The sequence below is a fragment of the Cydia fagiglandana genome, chromosome 2, assembly GCF_963556715.1.
Source record: "Cydia fagiglandana chromosome 2, ilCydFagi1.1, whole genome shotgun sequence".
NCBI classification, from domain to species: domain Eukaryota; kingdom Metazoa; phylum Arthropoda; class Insecta; order Lepidoptera; family Tortricidae; genus Cydia; species Cydia fagiglandana.
The window spans coordinates 15817617-15836573 of NC_085933.1; the positions used below are offsets into that span (position 1 = coordinate 15817617).

Consider the following 18957-nt stretch of genomic DNA (forward strand, 5'->3'; position numbering starts at 1 on the left):
CTTCGACGAGATGGAACCAGTCTTAGCAAATCAATAAATTTAGGTACATAATTCTTCGCCTAGTGAACCTAGTATTTTAATCTTCATGTATATCTTCAAAGAACTTTTAATATATAATTTATCAATTATAAAATAATACCTAATCATTAAAAAATAATACAGTAGGAAATATATTTGAACATTAGTCAAGACGAGCAATGCAAACGTCTTGTTTGCTTGTGTATGTGCGGTCACAAAATAGTAAAATTACTTACATGACATTAAAAACTCTTTATGCTTAATCTTCATGACAATCATGACAATGAAATTGAGAATCAACGGGGTAACATTCCATTTCTGACCGCAGCTGCACTACTAGTACGAACGCGTCGGTGTTATTGTCAATTTCCATAGTAGGTAAAAGGAATGGTAGTGCTGCTGTCGTTGGAAATGGACTGTCACCTATATAAATGGATAGGATTTGTCAAATTTATTAGCTAAGCAAATGTATGCTACTTACATATTTTAAATTATTTTATCAATTTTCTCGTGCATGGTTCCTTTGCGCGTACGGCGGTGCCGTCACGCTGCACTCCCGCGCACCGCGAATCGTCGACCTCGCTCTCCGCATTGTTTGAGCCACGGTCAATAGCCTCAGCCAAGTGAATTGTTGAACCTGAAGAAAACAAACAGATGTACGTCAAATAGATATTGAAAGCAAATACATCATAAAACATATTTTTAAGTGACATACATACATACATACATACATACATACATACATTTTTAGGTCCCATAGAAATAAGGATGTGTCCCGAGATATTTAGTCACTTTGACTGTGCTAGGTATTACAGTCTAGTTACGCAAGCGTTTTTAATACTTAAACCTCACCTAATAAGCGTTTTTTCCAAAAACTTTTACTCTGATATTATTATGGGTCACTAGTAGTTAATTTCTGATCCTGATATACATAATTACAAACATTGTTTGCTGGGAGATTTAATATAACTCTACATTTAATAAGTTCAAATAAAAAAATAGTAGCGCCCTCTGTTGATTTGAATCAAAAACGCCTGTCTGATGTACCTATGACAAATCCTTTACAGAAAACCTCAATCAATAAACTATTCTACTATACTATATTCTTAATACAACCTTAATAATACAGCACATTATGTGTGACAGAGACACCCCACTGCGCTCGGCTCCGTCCGTGGGCGCGGCCGCCACGCCCCCTCAAATTATCGATCAGGCGAATAATTTATTCATAATTCTTTTATTATTGACGTATTATGATGTTTCGCATAAATCGGCTATTTTAAAATGTTTTGAGAATTTCGGCCATTAAAATATCATGGTCCGACGGTTGAGAACAAATTTCTATTTTTGTTCCATCCGCATCGATAACATTTTTTAGGCCGGCAGTTTAGTAGGCACACGAATTAATTCCACCATCGCCATTCTATCAGTGGGTATTATATCGAAATCGTATTGGTGTGTCCTAGTGTGTCCATGTGTACGAATCAGACTACGCAACATAGACTACGCTGCTTTATCTAATAATAGCTTCACAAAAAGGTATAAGGTTCTATTTATATTTTATATGAAGAACAATTACACAATTAGGTACCTAGACTGTGACTGATGATTTAGACCACAAACTGTAGAGATATATTTAAATAGGTACATAATATCGGTAGATACTTTGGAGCGTTGTTTGATCCGCTACAATTGATGCTGACTGTACCTATCTACGACTACGACTCAGATGTCTGCGAGAGAAAATTTGAATCATACATATTAGGGTTAGATTAAGAATTTTGTTGTTACTCGTACTGCTAGGCAAATAATTCACTCCATCGTAAATAGTTAAGTAGAAAGGTACCTTCACGGCAACAAAATCTAATTTTAAAATTATAGTTTTTAATTGTAATACATATACATGTCGGCGGCAGATCGTAAAATTGGGCATATCGTTTCTTCAACAACACAACTTTTCAACGTCAAATCAAAGGAAACCGATTGAAATATCTTCGATAGACTAAATATTAGTTATAGTACGTTTTTGGGCAGCGTACGATTTTAGTACCTACCTACGCATGCTGCTCTAAACGCCACAATCGCCACATAGAATGCAGCGCCACCAGTGGCCAAAAATGCAATTATTTTACGATGCGCCTGATATGAAGCTAGGAATATCAACGAATGCATTGGTCTGATCGATCTACCGCCTCGTTATAAGGCAGATCGTGATATGCCTGGGCAAATTTTAGTCAGATCATGAAATGGCGGCGTTTCATGATATGCCTACGAATATCTCGATATGCCCGGTTTTACGATCTGCCGCCGACATACAAACATATAGCACGTACTTACCTATCTAATCTATCCCTATTTTTGTTACAGAAAAGCTCCGGCTGTCGTTATGCGTCGGGTGCGGCGGGCAGATCCACGACCAGTACATCCTCAGGGTGGCACCCGATCTTGAGTGGCACGCCGCCTGCCTCAAGTGCCAAGAGTGCCGCCAGTTCCTCGACGAGAGCTGCACGTGCTTCGTCAGGGACGGCAAGACCTACTGCAAGCGGGACTACACTAGGTTAGTTGAAGATCCAAGTCCAAAAAACGGTGTCGTGAAATTGTCCCAAAACCAATGCCGAATTAATATCGGGTGCGGCGGGCAGATCCACGACCAGTACATCCTCAGGGTGGCACCTGATCTTGAGTGGCACGCCGCTTGTCTCAAGTGCCAAGAGTGCCGGCAGTTCCTCGACGAGAGCTGCACGTGCTTCGTCAGGGACGGCAAGACCTACTGCAAGCGGGACTACACTAGGTTAGTTGGAGATCCAGGTCGAAAACACGCTGTCTAGAAACTGTCCCAAAACCGAGGCCGAATTTATAAGTAAGCGGCTAACCGATTAACAGTCCGCCGGACGGTATCGGCCTGTCAGTTAGAACAAAATTTTGACAGTTTCGAACAACTGACAGGCCGATACCGTCCGGCGGACTGTTAATCAGTGGGCCCCTTTAGATGTGATATAAATGTGAAATAAATAGTTACCTTTCAGTTTCTCCACAAAACAAAATGCTACTTACAGTTTGAAAGCAATGTGAAGCGTAACCCCAAATTGAATGAGCGGTGATTTCCCGGCCTCCCCCGTAACTTCCGACCCGCTATTAGCGTAACCTGATTCCGCCATCTTGGGTTACAGGCATTAGCTATTTACAGGAGCGAAATGTTTGGACTGGTGCATCGGTTGCAGATGAAACTTCAGGCTTGTTAATAGCTAATCAATTCCGATGATTCGAATCTATTATTTCTTTATCTACATGGAAAACATAAAACATAAAAAATTTACTCTTGTTGTTTAAGGTACCTACTTGTTTCTGAAAGTTCTTATTTGTGATTTTCTGCGGGTTAGGTAAGGTAAACGTACTGGTGCTCGACGCGGTCCCAGTACTTGACATCTTGAAACTTAAAGTCATGTACTCATTGTCAATAGAGGTGACAGCAAGGTGTCATCTATTGGGCATTAGCATGTCGAGCACTACGTACGTTTACCTTAATATTTTACATTTTATTTGTATGAGGTGCTCAGCCCAGGGGCCCCTGGGTGCCTAGCCAAGGTGACAATCGCTTGCGCTACGATAACTAAACGCTATGAGTCTCTCTACCACTCTTCCATATTAGTGAGACAGTGACAGTTGCGTTTCGTACGCTACGGCCTGTTAACGATTGGCATGTTGGCTACACTCCCAGGTGTAAAAATATAGGTATTACGCACTAAAGTGGATCCTACGGATTCTTAAAGGAATAGAAACTGTTCTCAATACATTATCTCAGAACCAAATCAAAATTACGAAAACACCTTTCTTTCGAAAAATGCAAAATTATGTTTAAAAATATCCCGTATAGGTACCTATGTATAACCCTTCGTCATAGCGAGCGGAAACATTTGTTTACCCTCCGGACCATCCCCGCCAGTGACGGACTCGGATAAACAACGGAAACATACTCATTTACAATCAATATTATTTATGGTTTACCGATCAAGTACATCCTGTCAATTTTGTAATTGCTTGTTAATGATTGATTGGATGAAAAATTAAACAAATAAATCCGGTGCATGAAAGAGTTTCAAACGTCTTAAAAGTTCACGTTATTTGTAACTTTAGTAAATTGTTTTAGTGCAATGCTTAAATTAGTGGATAGGTAAAAAGCCGTTTTTTGATTAAAATCAAGCATAAAATACTTGCGATAAGTATGATTATGTTATGAGGATCTGGAGCAAAGAATCCAGACCCTAGTGAGTAGGTATTGTACTTGGATCTGGATTCTTAATTACTTATATAGGTTACGTACCTAAATGAATAAAGCTCAAGTCACCGTTGTTGTACGTGACTTAGGATGCAGCTTCTTAAATAATAATGTAGGTATAGGTATGTAGGAGTAAGCAGAGTGACACGCAGCTTTGTAAACCAAAACATTACAACTTATTTACAGAAAATATACGAGATAAAAAAAACGTACTTAATCGAAAACCCGCTTATCCGGCCGATGTAAACGGGAACAAACATACCATAGACATATCAGGTTCCCGCCGCCCGCCGTGCTGTCAAACTGACGTTTGTTTTGGCGCCAAAATACATAATGCTCAGTCAAACCTCGTTTGTTTTCTCTTCGGCACATCAGAGTATAGACTACAAATATTATTCTACCGTCGTGAAATCCATTTCTGAATTTACGCGTGAAATTTCAACACTTATTTCGTGGTAACAAGGTCGAGATATTCGTAAAGTCCTAATACCATAGACAATATTGGGTTGTTGATGTGTAATTCTATATTTTACCCGCGAGAGATGGAAGGGTGAAAAGATAAACATTAGCGGTTATTTTAGTGAATTCATCTTTGGTGTTGAGTAAAAAGAGGCGCCGGCGGTCTGATTGACGGACTGTTGGTTCGATCCGTTTTGGCGACTTTCTTTGTGTAAACAAAAGCGTCGTTTAAGCTTTTATTGCAAACGGGAACCTAAGTATGACATATTTCTAGTTTGCTTTACTTTATTACCTCTCATTACTTTATCTCTACATTTACGCTCTAGCTCTATCATCTACATAGGTATTATATCGTCATTATTTAAATTGAAAATTAACTTATTTACATACCTGTCATACAGAGTCTGTTCGGAAAGATAGAAGTCGTGAAATGTACCTATGGGAACCGCGACTAGGTACATGCACGACTCGACTCTTCTCTTTCCGCACAGACTTTAAGAGTTAAAATTTTATTCAATAATGTTTGTAAAATTACATTTTCCACGGGCGAGTGATACCAAAATGGCATCATTTTATGAATGCAAATAAAGAACTTGAAAAAAAAACTTGATATCAAAATGTAAGTTCGAATTATCTTATACTTACTATAGTACAAACAGCATACTGAACACCATTGCAGAGAGATGGCAGGGGCGCTTCCAGGAGCACTGGAACCGTTTGCATTGCTCACTAGGTTATGTATGATTGTGTTTTGTCTGTGATAATAGTTATGTGTGTATTAATTAATTGTACTAACGCTAGCTCTAAGTTATTTTTTGTTACTAACAACTATGGACATAAATTATTCCGAAATAAATTATTTGAATTGAATTGATAGTACTTATTAGTTAAATAACTACTAGTTATTAGTATATCAATAACTACCTATTGTATACATATACCTATTAAGTGCCTACGAGTAGCTATTTATCTCACTGTGTGTGGTCACATTTCGCAGCTGCGTCTCACACGGTACATGTCATCTTTTGACATTTGACAGAACTGTACACACAGTATGAAAGTATTATATTACATTCGTGTTGAAAATATAATTATTATTTTTATTATCATATTTGACCAGATGTTAATGTTGTAATAAGTCATCGGTGTATAAATAATCAGGCATTGTTTTGAGGTAGGTAGACTGAAACACGTTTCAAAATGCACTATTTCTCGGAGAGGGTGGTGTAGAGTCAGGCCGTGAAAAGTCTGCAGCGATTTTGATAGCCCTCGCAGTGCAAGCGTCATTTGAAACCTCAAACTTCTATGAAATGATGACGTATAAATAACACTTGCACTGCGTGGGCTATCAAAATCGCTGCAGACTTTTCTTGGTGTAACTCTAACCATGTTTGCTAAAAATTAACGCGCAACATCGATTGTATGGCGACGGCTGTGTTCTTGTGACTCTTAAATAATTTTTTTTTTTCAACTTCGTGAAACCTACGAATAGCGAATACAGAAACCTGAATATAATGCCGGTGCCGCACCCTGGTCCTATTTATACGGAAGCGTTTGGAACTCTTTCGTACTTGCTTTTGCTTTTGTCCTGAAATTCGTCACTCGCTAGGGTTGTCAGAAAGTCAGCGTCTAATTGATTTTCTTTAGTCTGTATGTCATTTGATATTTACCTAGTTTTACTGTAAGAAACATAATATTATGGTGAAAAAAGCGACGACGTCATACATTGGCGAATTAAAGGTGTGCGAGTGTAAAATTTGAAACCCGTGTTGTGCCAGAGGGGGAAATATTAAATTCCCTCTTGTGCATTAGTAGGAGGCCTGTGCTGCTATTATAATTTGTTTTTAGTTCTAATGACTAGAATTTTACTACATTTCGTATTTATTATCCTTTGATTTTCATACAGGTATCTAAAAAAGCATCGTTATTTATATTATGATTAAATTAAATTACCTAACATAATTAATAATAATGAATCAAAAATATATAAAAATAAATTTTCTACCTTAACATAACATCATGCGTCATGAACTCGATAGTAGAATGTTTAACGGAATAAATAAGTACCAAATCCTTTATTAACTATGTATATCCATTACGTAACTGTAATTATTAACCTGGCTTCACAGTTAACGATTCCAATATTTAAGTACGCATATTTTTCTTCAAACCTACCCCCTCATCGGCAACCCTAGCGAGCAATGCTTTTAGCCAGATTGGGGCGGCCTCATCCGCTAAGTGCCGGTCAATAACCTCGCTCAAAATGTGCTTAGGGGTTTGGGGTTCCGTAGCTGACGAGAATTTACAATGGGGTTCCTTATTTTGATGTAAACCTCTTGTGGGGTATGAAAACAACGCGTCTTGTGCTGTTTGAAACTGATTTCTTGTGCAGTAAACGCAAATGCCGACTCTACTTGTAGATAATAAGTAGATACATTAGTGTCTAGACTATTATTTATGGTACAGTTATATCAGAGCGGCTAACGTGTTCAAAAATATGCTGTCTTTGTCCCGCAGGTTATTCGGTACAAAGTGCGACAAGTGCGGGTCGTCGTTTAGCAAGAACGACTTCGTAATGCGAGCCAAGACGAAAATCTACCACATCGACTGCTTCCGCTGCTGCGCCTGCGCGAGGCAACTAATACCTGGTCAGTATTAATACAGAGCGGCTACCGCGAAAACCTAAATTCGCAAATTGCGGGGATCTTTCTCTTTTACTCCAACGATAATTAGAGTGACAGAGAAAAATCCCCGCAATTTGCGAACTTCAATTCTCGCGGTTATAGCCCAGGACTCTGACTGCCCTGAACTAGTTTTGTAAATATTTCTGATATTTATAATTATATATTTTTTTTTTTCGTCAGATTCAGATAAAATTTTGTGGATAGGTAGAGTTCCCTACTCTGTTATTAAGTGTAAATGATTTCACTATCCTAGCAACTCTTCCTCTGAGTTATGATTTAAGGTAAAGGTACTGGTGCTCGACGCGGTCCTAGTACCTACATGTCATCTTGAAACTTAAGTCATCGCCAATAGAGGTGACAGCAATGTGTCATCTATTGGGCATTAGCATGTCGAGCACTAGTACGTTTACCTTATTGGAAAAGAAATCGACAACAAAATAAGAAAGAAAGAAAGAAGAAAATAAAATCGACCCTATTATTATTGCAGGTGACGAATTCGCGTTGAGAGAAGGCGGTGCTTTATATTGTAGAGAAGACCACGATGTTTTAGAAAAGGTACGTATGTGGTAAGCCATTCACTTCTATATTTTTTAACTTTTACATTTTTCTACCTCTTTCTCGATACCTATTTTAGAGGTAATAAGATCCAATGTATCTATTTTAACTATCTTCTGTTTGTGTTGGCCCTGTTTTCACTTTAAAATATTTTTTCACCACACCAGCACGGGAAGGCTTACTTTGCACTTCAAATACTGATAGCAAAGTTGCATTTTATTCACATGTGAGGCAGTGATCAAAGCAAATTTTTGATTTGTTCTCTTATGTTAGTTGACTTTTAAATGATGATTTTGAATGATAAATATTTAATAACATACATTTGGACTTGATTTGGTTTGATTTTGTTTGATATGTTGCAGTTAATACTTCTGTTTAACCCTCGTGCTTTGAAACCCTCTCAACGCTCAAGATTCCATTTTTGAACCGCAATGCTTGTGGTTCAATTTTGGAATCTGTTGCTTGCTCGGGTATCACGAGCGGTTAAACAACAACTTTGCCCCCGAGTGAAACAAGTAACTATTACATTGTCGTCTACCATGTGAGCAAAACTAAAGCAGTGACTCCTTCCAGACTGCGAACACTAGCAGCGGCAGCGGCGCCGAGAGCAACAACAACACCACCCTTAGCAACAACAACTCACACCATCCGCACGAATTGGGATCTATGTCCGGTGAGTAAGACTTATATTACAATGACACATGCCTTCCAATATAGACAGGTTGTTGAGCAACAACAACAGCAGTCTTAACAACAACAACAACACACGCCATCCGCAAGAGTCGGCCCTATATACGGTTAGTAAGACTCATATTACAATGACACATGCATTGCAACATAAGCATTTTGTTGAGCAACAGCAACACCACCCTTAGCAACAACAACTCACACCATCCGCACGAATTGGGTTCTATGTCCGGTGAGTAAGACTCATAATACAATGACACATGCATTGCAACATAAGCAGGTTGTTGAGCAACTACAACAGCAGTCTTAACAACAACAACAACACACGCCATCCGCAAGAGTTGGGCTCTATATACGGTTAGTAAGACTCATAATACAATGGCACATGCATTGCAACATAAGCAGATTGTTGAGCAACAGTAACCTTAACAACAACAACACACGCCATCCGCAAGAGTTGGGCTCTATACACGGTTAGTAAGACTCATATTACAATGACACATGCATTGCAACATAAGCAGGTTGTTGAGCAACAACAACAGCAACCTTAACAAGCAACAACTCACACCATCCGCACGAATTGGGCTCTATGTCCGGTAAGTAAGACTCATATTACAATGACACAAGCATTGCAACATAAGCAAGTTGTCAAGCAACAGCAACCTTAACAACAACAACACACACCTTCCGCAAGAGTTGGGCTCTGTATATGTACGGTTACTAATGATCATATCATATTAAGTAGTGATTGTGCCTTAATTACTGGTCGGAGTCAGCAAGCCGAATAGGTCCATATAATTGAGATAAATATTACTGGCCAAAAGCGGCAACCACACCAAAAACAATAGAATATCCACACGGATATGTTCAGGGTGCAAAAAATTTGAAAAAAAAAATTCTTAAAGTTTGATAAGGGTAATGCCAAAACAATATCCAGCCAGAGCGGAAATATACATTTTCATAAAAACGATTTAGCCATTCAAGTTTTAGGCAAAATTGTAAAGACAAAACCCTCCTTTTGCGTTGCCGTAGTCGGGTAAAAAATAATTATGTATTTCTTAATTTATGACATGACTATATTACACAAAGTTCGGGTATCTCGTTAAAAACCATTCCCTGTAAAGTTACCTACTTTACTCATGGACCTCTATACTATAAAAATATAAACGGGCCCACTGATTGACAGTCCGCCGGACGGTATCGGCCAGAACAAAATTTTGACAGTTGCGAACAACTGACAGACCGATAGGCGCGGCGGACTGTTAATCAGTGGGCCCCTTAACTCTATGACTTTACTCATTTTATCCTTATATTTTTTCAATAGGCCTCATATATAACCGCAATAAAGGAATTGTATAGAAATTAGTTGTTTGGAGTGTCGCGGGGATAGTTATCGGTACACGAGTAATTAGACAGTTATCGCGCGGTTTGGTGATACAACAGATTTGTAGCATAGGGCTAACACTTGCGTTGTAAGGAATTCCATTCCGATTGGCAAAAAACAAATATGGTAGAGTATACCCACTGTTATGGACGCGAACTTTAAAAACTCTAATGTTATTCATACGAATTCATATAATATGACCTTAACTCGACTTGCATGTCATCAGCGCGAGTGAGATGCACTGAGAGTCGTGTCAAGTTCGTATCATAGAATCATAGATATCATTAACAAATCAAGTTTTTATAATCTGAAAATCTCTATGCCATGTGGGCACTGGGCACACTCTTGATATAAAAATTACTCAAAAATCTCCTTATTTAGACTCATGAGACTAAACGGTTTATTCGATTTTATTGTTAATGTTATACTTACTGTAATGTTAAAAAAACAAGTTTAATTCTTAGTCACATATTTCACTTTAATCTAAATTAAAAGTGCCTACATGCGCATAGGTATAGAAAAGAAAAATTAACTTCAATTTAGTTCAGTTTTCAGTACGTACTTAAAACAATTTTGATGTACCTACGGTACGAACATGAGAGGCTTAGGTATCTAGGTAATCTGATTGTAATAACAGAATGTCCCCAGTATATATTTTTTTCATTACTTTTTTGGAATACCTGTTAATATTAATGAACTTTGAAATGAACAAAGTTTCTAATTAAAAAATGCTCTTTAATAAAGTTCTAAGATTATCGAAAATTTGTTAAAGAAAGTTTTACCAGCTAATAAATTTTCGCAGCTCTGTTTCACGTAAACGATTTGGAAACTTAGTGGCAGCCCTAGCTGAAGTGGCTATCGATATCGATGGCGCAGTGATTGGTGTATCACGATCACACGCGCCGACAAACGCACGCCGCGCTTTCATCTCGCCGACGCTGGTTCCCACAGTTGGTCTTCTACATCAAATACCTAGTAATGTTACAAAAACTACATTATTAATTATTATGATACATATGCCTAGTAAGTAACGCGTAATTGAAATGTTAAAAGTCATTTTTCGGGACTATTTTACAGGAGTTTATCACACCACTAAATTCGAAAAAAAAAAATGTTTTTGTAACGGATATCATTTCGGACAATGTAGATAAAAGCAAGATTACGAAGATAAAAAACTGTAGGCTTCCGGCTTCAATATCGATATTATTTTTATTACTTCCCGTTATATCTCGCTAGCGCAATCTAAATGAAAGGCCGGTGCAAAGACTCTCAATAAATAACTAAATGTGACGTCCCACGGGTAAAGGTACCTTATGGCGGTTGGCGCTTACTCTATTATTAACGCCGCTCCAATATTATTGCGGTGCTATGCGACGTAAGCGCCAGCCGCCATAAGGTACCTTTTGCCGTCGAACGTCACAAATTATATTCTAACTTAGACGAAATCGCGGGCAGAAGCTAACATGTATACAAATGCAAAAGTAACTGTCTGTCTGTTATCTCTTCAAGCTTAATGAAACCACTGAACCAGACCCGAAGATGGACCTGGGATAGTGTTTATATCATCATCATCATCCCACGCAGGCGAAGTCGTGGGCAAAAGCTAGTGTATTGTAACTGACAAGCAGACGGCCAGTTTTCCTAACGATAGTATCAAAACACACATGACCCTACATTTTAGAAGTTAATGTTGCTAGACTTCATCATTACATGACAAGATAATATGAAGGAATACTTTATTACCTTGTTCACCAATGAAATACCCTCAATAATTATGATGACGATATAAATTCCATTTCACACGTCCACGCCGGATTAATGCCTCGTGTTAGACACGTGTGAGGGGTACTTTAGGTGCTTACCTCGATATGCAAATGGACATCGTACATTATTAAACAGACTGGAGCAACTAGAGCCTTATTTTATATGCATTTGACGTATGAAAATGACATTCGAATAGTGGTGTCGTAAGCCTAATACGTGCACTCTATGTTATCATTTGTTTGTGCATAAATAGACATTATCGGTTGGTGGTGTCTATCGAATCAGACGATCAGACGTATAAAGACGAGATAATAACATATCTGATACACATTGTGTATCTGATACACATTGTGTATCAGATATGTTACACATTAAAAATAATAAACAAATAACACAGGCCTAGACTTTCGCCCTTGTCGATGAAAGATTTATCTAGGGTTTTTTAACCTTTACTTACAAATACCTAGCTGTAAGTTTCCGACAATAGCACAATCGCAACGTAGGTATCTATCACATCATTCGTATCGCAGTGGAAATCGCGTGTGATTTGTTGCAAATAGCAATTACCTACTTACAAATTGTTACCTATCTAATAATTGATATGCAGTAAGATCCAAAGGGACCATCATCGAATTCGAAAATAATTGGCACTCAAATATATTATTGCAAGAGCGATATAATTGAACGAAACTTATGCACATTTAGAGCCGTTACGCTGGCTTACGCCGGCGACTTGGGCTCTCGGCGACCAAAACATAGGCCAGAGCGGCTACCGCGAAAACCGAAATTCGCAAATTGCAGGGATCTTTCTCTTTTACTCCAATGAAGGCGTGATTAGAGTGACAGAGAAAAATCCCCGCAATTTGCGAACTTCGATTTTCACGGTTAAAGCCCAGGAGACCAAGCCGAGTTCAAATCAAACATCACTAAAACATATTGTGTTCTTCACAATTATGTTCGAGAGACAGGCGGACCATACAAATTTATCTCGACAGTTGCTCGCAGTGTGAACGTTTCCATTTGAACTCGCGTTGTTAGTGGTCGTCGGCGACCAGCAGTCGCTTGTGCGTCGCCTCTACGCAGCGAATCACCGAGTCGACCTGGATGCTGTCGCTAAGTGCGTAAACGCCTATATAAAATATTAGGTTACAGTCGCCATCGACTGAGTTAGTGCGTAATAACTCTTAAGACGTTCGGACTTCGAAATAGTCGCCTAGGGCAAAGACAGACACGCTGAGTCATAAATCTAAAGAATTATCTATCGATTATTGGGTCATTAGTCTATAATCTGCATTCATCTTAGATGTTATCTTATCAATCCTATGCATGTAGGTCATTATAAGTTTTCATCGCATTGATTTACAAGAGATCCTACACAGGTACTTACAACTATTTTTTGTATTGTACATTCTAATGATTCTATCTCTTTTTGCGGTTAGTGTGTTGACTATGAACGCAAAACAAAAATACTTAATCAAAAACTTTTTTTCATAAAATACGCCGTTTAAACGTGAAATAAAACGCCTGCTTGATTTATACCGCAAATATTAACACTTAGACAACTTGGCTACAATATAAAGTTAGGACATAACCAGATAAGACATACTGGTAAAGTAGTAAGTAAACAATAAGTACAGTGACATTGTGATTATACTGATCATAAACAACACTCTGACTGCATATTATTAATCTCTCGGACACGCGCTAACAAGCCGGCGAATAATACATTTACAAAGGACTTACTGGACTTAGCCCCCGTCCGGCTGGGATTAGCGTAGGTGTGAAACAGGCTCAACCCTTTGTTGACCCTTCAAAATGAGAATGACTTTAATGATTTAGGTGCCAATTATTGTAACTTAATCAAATAACGAACATAAACATTATTCTCAAAAATATCCGCTTGCACGCTCAAATCAAACTTCACAAGTTTATAATTGACGTTTTGACGTAAAGCGTGGTATTGCCAATTGATAAAAAAAATCCAAAAATCGGGTAAAATATTAAACTTATAAGCAGCTTTAGTTATAACTTTTATTTCATTTGGAATTTCAGATTCTGGCAGTGAGTCAGGCTCCCACAAAAGCGGCAGAGCGCGGACTACCGCTGCAGCTGACGGAAAACCGACGAGAGTTCGCACTGTACTTAATGAAAAACAACTACATACGCTTAGGTAGGTATTCCACCTGTCTAATTTCTTGGTCCAATATGCATTGCGTCTCACTCTCTCATTAAGTAAAACGTGAGACGCAAATACACATTGGACAGAGAAATTAGACAGGTGGAATACCACCCTTAGGTATGTTCTTTTTTTTAATTGTACCGCTACCGATAATTTCCTAATATGTCATGTAATGTATATTATGTGCCCGCAATTTGGGCCCTCTGTAATGATAATTGAATTGTATATCGATTCGTATGCAATTAATCAGCATGTTTACTATATACTGTGTCTGATATTTATGGTTGGTTGTACTTAATCTTAGGAGCGCATTAACAAACTAATTAGGTAGACAGTTACTTTGTACTGTCTAACAACGCTAATCTCTCAAAACCATTATATTATAAAAATGTACCACTCTTAATATTCGTTGGTATATTTCAGAACTTGTTACGCGGCTAATCCACGCCCCGATGCTCTGATGAAGGAACAGTTAGTGGAAATGACTGGACTCAGTCCCAGAGTTATAAGAGTCTGGTTCCAGAACAAGCGTTGTAAAGATAAGAAAAAAACTATACAGTTGAAAATGCAGATGCAGCAGGAGAAGGTGGTAATTTATCCTTTGGTATACTTTTTTAATAAATAGTTTTAAAAATTTATGTAAGTTTAAGTACCAATAAATGTAAAAAATTGCCATTAAAAATCTGCAAATACTATTTTGTCAGCATAAAAATAATTAACCTGGCATTCCATACTTGAAAATAAAAGATTTGTTTCAGTTTAACATCTCATGGACTACATGGATCTACCCAGCTGCAAAAGGGCATATCTTATCTTATGAATATAATTTAGTAATTAAGGTGTGAATACACTTTTGCAGCTATACACCAATTTTGTTACTTCCACTGAGAGTCCACAGTGGTTAAATTTTTTGATACTGTATTACCAAATTAATCACCTGTCCCTATACTGCAGGAAGGCCGCCGCATGGGGTACATGTCGATGGGCGTGCCGCTCGTAGCGGGATCGCCGGTGCGGCACGAGCCGGCGGGCAGCCTGGCGTTGGAGGTGACGGCGTATCAGCCGCCATGGAAGGCGTTGTCGGATTTCGCACTACACGCTGACTTAGATCGAGCGCCACATCACAGCGCGGCTTTTCAACAGCTTGTAAATCAGGTACATTTTATTAATATTTCAAGTAGATATTACCTAATAATACAAGTTTATACTGATTGATATGAATGTATATGTGCTACGTAGTAACAATATAAGCGTTATTGTCAACAGATGCATGGTTACGACGTACCATCACTGCCACCTCCACGTCCGCCTCACGGTGAGGACAACTACGTGACCTACCTCGAGAGTGATGATAGCTTGCCGCCTTCACCCTAGTGCACCCTAACGTAATGGCCACAAGGCCCGAAAATCAGTGCTGTCTGACTGAAAATAAACAGTACGTTGTACAGTAAAAATATTCGCAAACAGCTGAGCATGACATTACATAAAATGTTAACGGCGCCGATCAAGCATTTGTTGGATACCTATCACTGTATCTTCAGTCAGGTTTAAATTTTAATGGACTTTAAAATTTGAATACACGAGGAAATCACACAGTTAGCGTTAAATTTTCGTCTTTGTTTATGGAAATTGAATGTAGGGGATAGTGCAAGATTAATGCTGTATACATTTTTATATCTGTGGTTTGATAAGTTATTGATTTTGGAAATAAAAACTGCCGGTGACATCTGTCGTCTGAGTACAGTCTGGAGCACGCGATAACTCAATTGTTTGGCTTATAACCAAATACATACTAATAAGTAAAATTACCTACTAGTAGTCCTACTACGAGTTCTTCTTTGTTTTGTTATTATTTTATTGTTGGTAAAACACTACTTAAAGTACCTACTAAACATTTTCTTTGGTCAAGTTATTGAGCTTCTAAAAAAATCTCATTATAATTAAACATAATATCCAACGTGTGGGGAAGGATATAAATGAAGAATGATAGTTTACGGGTTATATGCCTTTCCACCCTGTATATAGACGACTGTGTCCTAGAAAACTCGCATATTCAATGATGGCGTTATCGCGTATATCTGTGCGGTATCACGTGACTCCCAAGCAATTTAGTATGTGTTGTAGTTTACGTCAAATATTTTATAGATTTTTTCTACTTGAGGAAACTAGAGTCAGACTATGAATAGTCTGCATCGGATTTGATAGCCCACGCAGTGAAAGTGTTATTTAAAACGTCAAACTTCTATAAAATTATGACGTAAAAATGACACTTGCACTGCGAGGGCTATCAAATCCAGACTTTTTTTGGTCCAACTCTACTCATTTATTTTGGATGTTGTTATCTATATCTATGGAGGTTCACCTTAAGACTTCATTAATTTTCTCCTCCCTGACACAGGTTAAAAATCATATAAACTATTCAAATGAAAATATACATAAATTGTATATGTATTTTAAAAATATTCAAATATATGTTATAGCCTGCTTTTATGTGATGTTTACCATTAGTTTATTAGTTATAAATAATTTATGTATTTTCATATTTTGAGTAAGTAATGTGTATTTTTACATAATAAAACTAAGATCAAGATCTGTTAGCCTTTGACATGTATATAGGTTTTGTGTACATATAATGTAAAAATTGCATATAATATACATATTGAATAATTACTACTAGTTACTTAATAATCAGTATAACGTAATTTAAGTGAACGAAATAAACTGCGTGTTTAATTGTTCTAAAAAATATGACAATGAGTGTAAACACAAGCCTTTGATATAACTTTTCTTAAAATATTTCTGGAACGAAAAAATCGTATACACAGTTAGCGTATGGCCAAGACTAGTCTGCAGCAATTTTCATAGCCCACGCAGTGCAAGTATTGTTTTAAATGTTAACTTCTATGAACTTATGACGTATAAATAACACTTGCACTGCGTGGGCTATCAACATCGCACAGACTTTTCTTGGTCTAACTCGAGACCCCATTCACATGAGTGCCTTTGGAACGCGCGTTAAAAAATGCGCTTGAATCTGTCCGCAGTCGCATGCTAAATTCGATTTAACGGCCAAGGTTAAAGTCGAAAATCCAACTACGCTTCATAAAAAGCGCCACCGCCATCGTGTGAATAAATACACATGTATACCTACTTATCCATTTGTGGCATTCAAGCGCTTGTATAACGCGCGTAGAAAAAGCGCTCGTGTGTATGAGACCTTTTCCGCACAATTTTGTACAAATCATCGTATAAGCATTTTGACTTTACAGAAAAACAAGCATTGCTTTCATTTGTTGTACAATACATTCAAATAATTTTATAGAGATTACCAACTTTTAATTTATTTTGTAGTTAATAAAACTATACAGTGTACCTACTTAGATTGTGAGCATAATAATAATAAAAAAAACAATGAGTACTTAACTAATTCGTTTTCATATTTCCAAGTTTCATATTGATTGATATGACAGCCTGACCTCTCCCTTATCCCTTACCAATCGTTGAAAAATGTAGTTGTAAATTGGCCCGGTATAACTGTCTCATTTCAAACATAAATATGTAGAGAGAATCATACTGTCTTTGACTTAGGCTAGTACTAGCACCCAAAAGAGTTTCTTTAAAAAATTAAAGAATGTTTCCTTTAAGAAAACTGTGCCAACTTAAGGTTTTAAGGCACTTTCCCTCCAGGGCCCATATTTTTTTTCCACACTGTAGAGAACAAAGAACAACCAGGGAAGTTTTAGTCTACTGCTGGTAACACTATATCTGTCAAAAGTGTCAATGTCAGTTAAATGTCATGCTATGCTTGCTCTACGTTCTTGGCTCAATTTAACTTTTTGATAACAATACAGATTAGGAACTTTTTATTTATTGGGCGAACTAAGCGCGGCAAATCCAGTCTTATGCTTTGGATATGGCGGTTGCAAACTGCTATTTTAAATAGAGTGTAATAAGAAATTGTATATAATAGTAAAGTTTTAGAAACACTTTGTATGTGTAAAAAACCGGAGTGCCTTTGAAAATAATAAAATGAAGTTCGACGAAACAGGTGATCAAGATGACCATTTAAACCTGAAAAATAGGACTAAGGTGAGATATTTTGCTAATTAGATTATTTCCGTGATTTGTAGGTAATAGGTAGGTTGTTTCCCTACAAATTTATCGGGACGCGATTTCACGTTATTTTATGATTTCCAAATGATTTCATATTATTTACGGTCGCAAAAGTATTAAGATTTTTTTTTAATTTTTATTGCTTTCGGACTTTGAATGTAATAATTTTTTTAAATATTTTGATTTATGACAGTTAAAATCCATTGAGTATAAATAATGTGAATAAGTGATGAATAAACTTAAGGATTCACAGTACCTATTATCTCTGGGTTAAAAGTATTACATTTAATCTAGGTATGTATTGTTGTTACAAATGTTATAATGGCTTGGTGCAATTTCTTCCTTCCGGTAAGTTTTTGTTTAATTATTTTTATATCAGTTTTTATTTATTGTTGTGAAATATTTTAATTACTAGGGTCATTTAACATATGTAGACTATACATCTGTTAGACTTTTGTGACATTATGTATTAAATTCAATGTATTGTTACATTCTTAAAATTGATGCAATTTTAATTTTGAAAATATATTGTGGCCACTGTAAAGAAACATTCAACACACTGAAAGAATTACTTATTAGGTTTGTTCTCCGGTTATGGATTGGTTATTGGCTACTAACTCTCTAACATAGGGGTTCCCATTATTTTTAACATTTACATATAAAAGTATGGCGCTCTAACCTAGTTCGGCTATTCGAAATAGATAGGTACATGGTGAGGAAGATCACCTCACGGCATCCCTCTTTACTGTCTATGAAGCACCAAGGGGCTGCGGCGCACAGTTCGGGAACCCTGAAACAACATAAATTACTAAAACACTAGTCAATGCTAATCGCCCAC

The 18957-nt window shown here is 37.3% G+C and overlaps 2 protein-coding genes across 2 annotated transcripts in view; both read left to right on the forward strand.

The window, feature by feature from the left end:
• Positions 1 to 15145, forward strand: part of LOC134677056 (insulin gene enhancer protein ISL-1) — a 51850-nt gene extending 36705 nt beyond the window's left edge. The window contains exons 2-8 of the mRNA XM_063535495.1: positions 2386 to 2575; positions 7271 to 7401; positions 7925 to 7992; positions 8566 to 8665; positions 13880 to 13997; positions 14430 to 14592; positions 14965 to 15145. Of these exons, the coding sequence (XP_063391565.1) occupies positions 2386 to 2575; positions 7271 to 7401; positions 7925 to 7992; positions 8566 to 8665; positions 13880 to 13997; positions 14430 to 14592; positions 14965 to 15006 (812 nt within the window). The 3' untranslated portion in view covers positions 15007 to 15145. The remainder of the gene's footprint in view (positions 1 to 2385; positions 2576 to 7270; positions 7402 to 7924; positions 7993 to 8565; positions 8666 to 13879; positions 13998 to 14429; positions 14593 to 14964) is intronic.
• Positions 15146 to 15445: 300 nt separating this feature from the next.
• Positions 15446 to 18957, forward strand: part of LOC134672843 (uncharacterized) — a 50000-nt gene continuing 46488 nt past the window's right edge. Inside the window, 1 exon segment of the mRNA XM_063530800.1 lies at positions 15446 to 18095. Coding sequence (XP_063386870.1) covers positions 18036 to 18095 — 60 coding nt within the window. The 5' untranslated portion in view covers positions 15446 to 18035.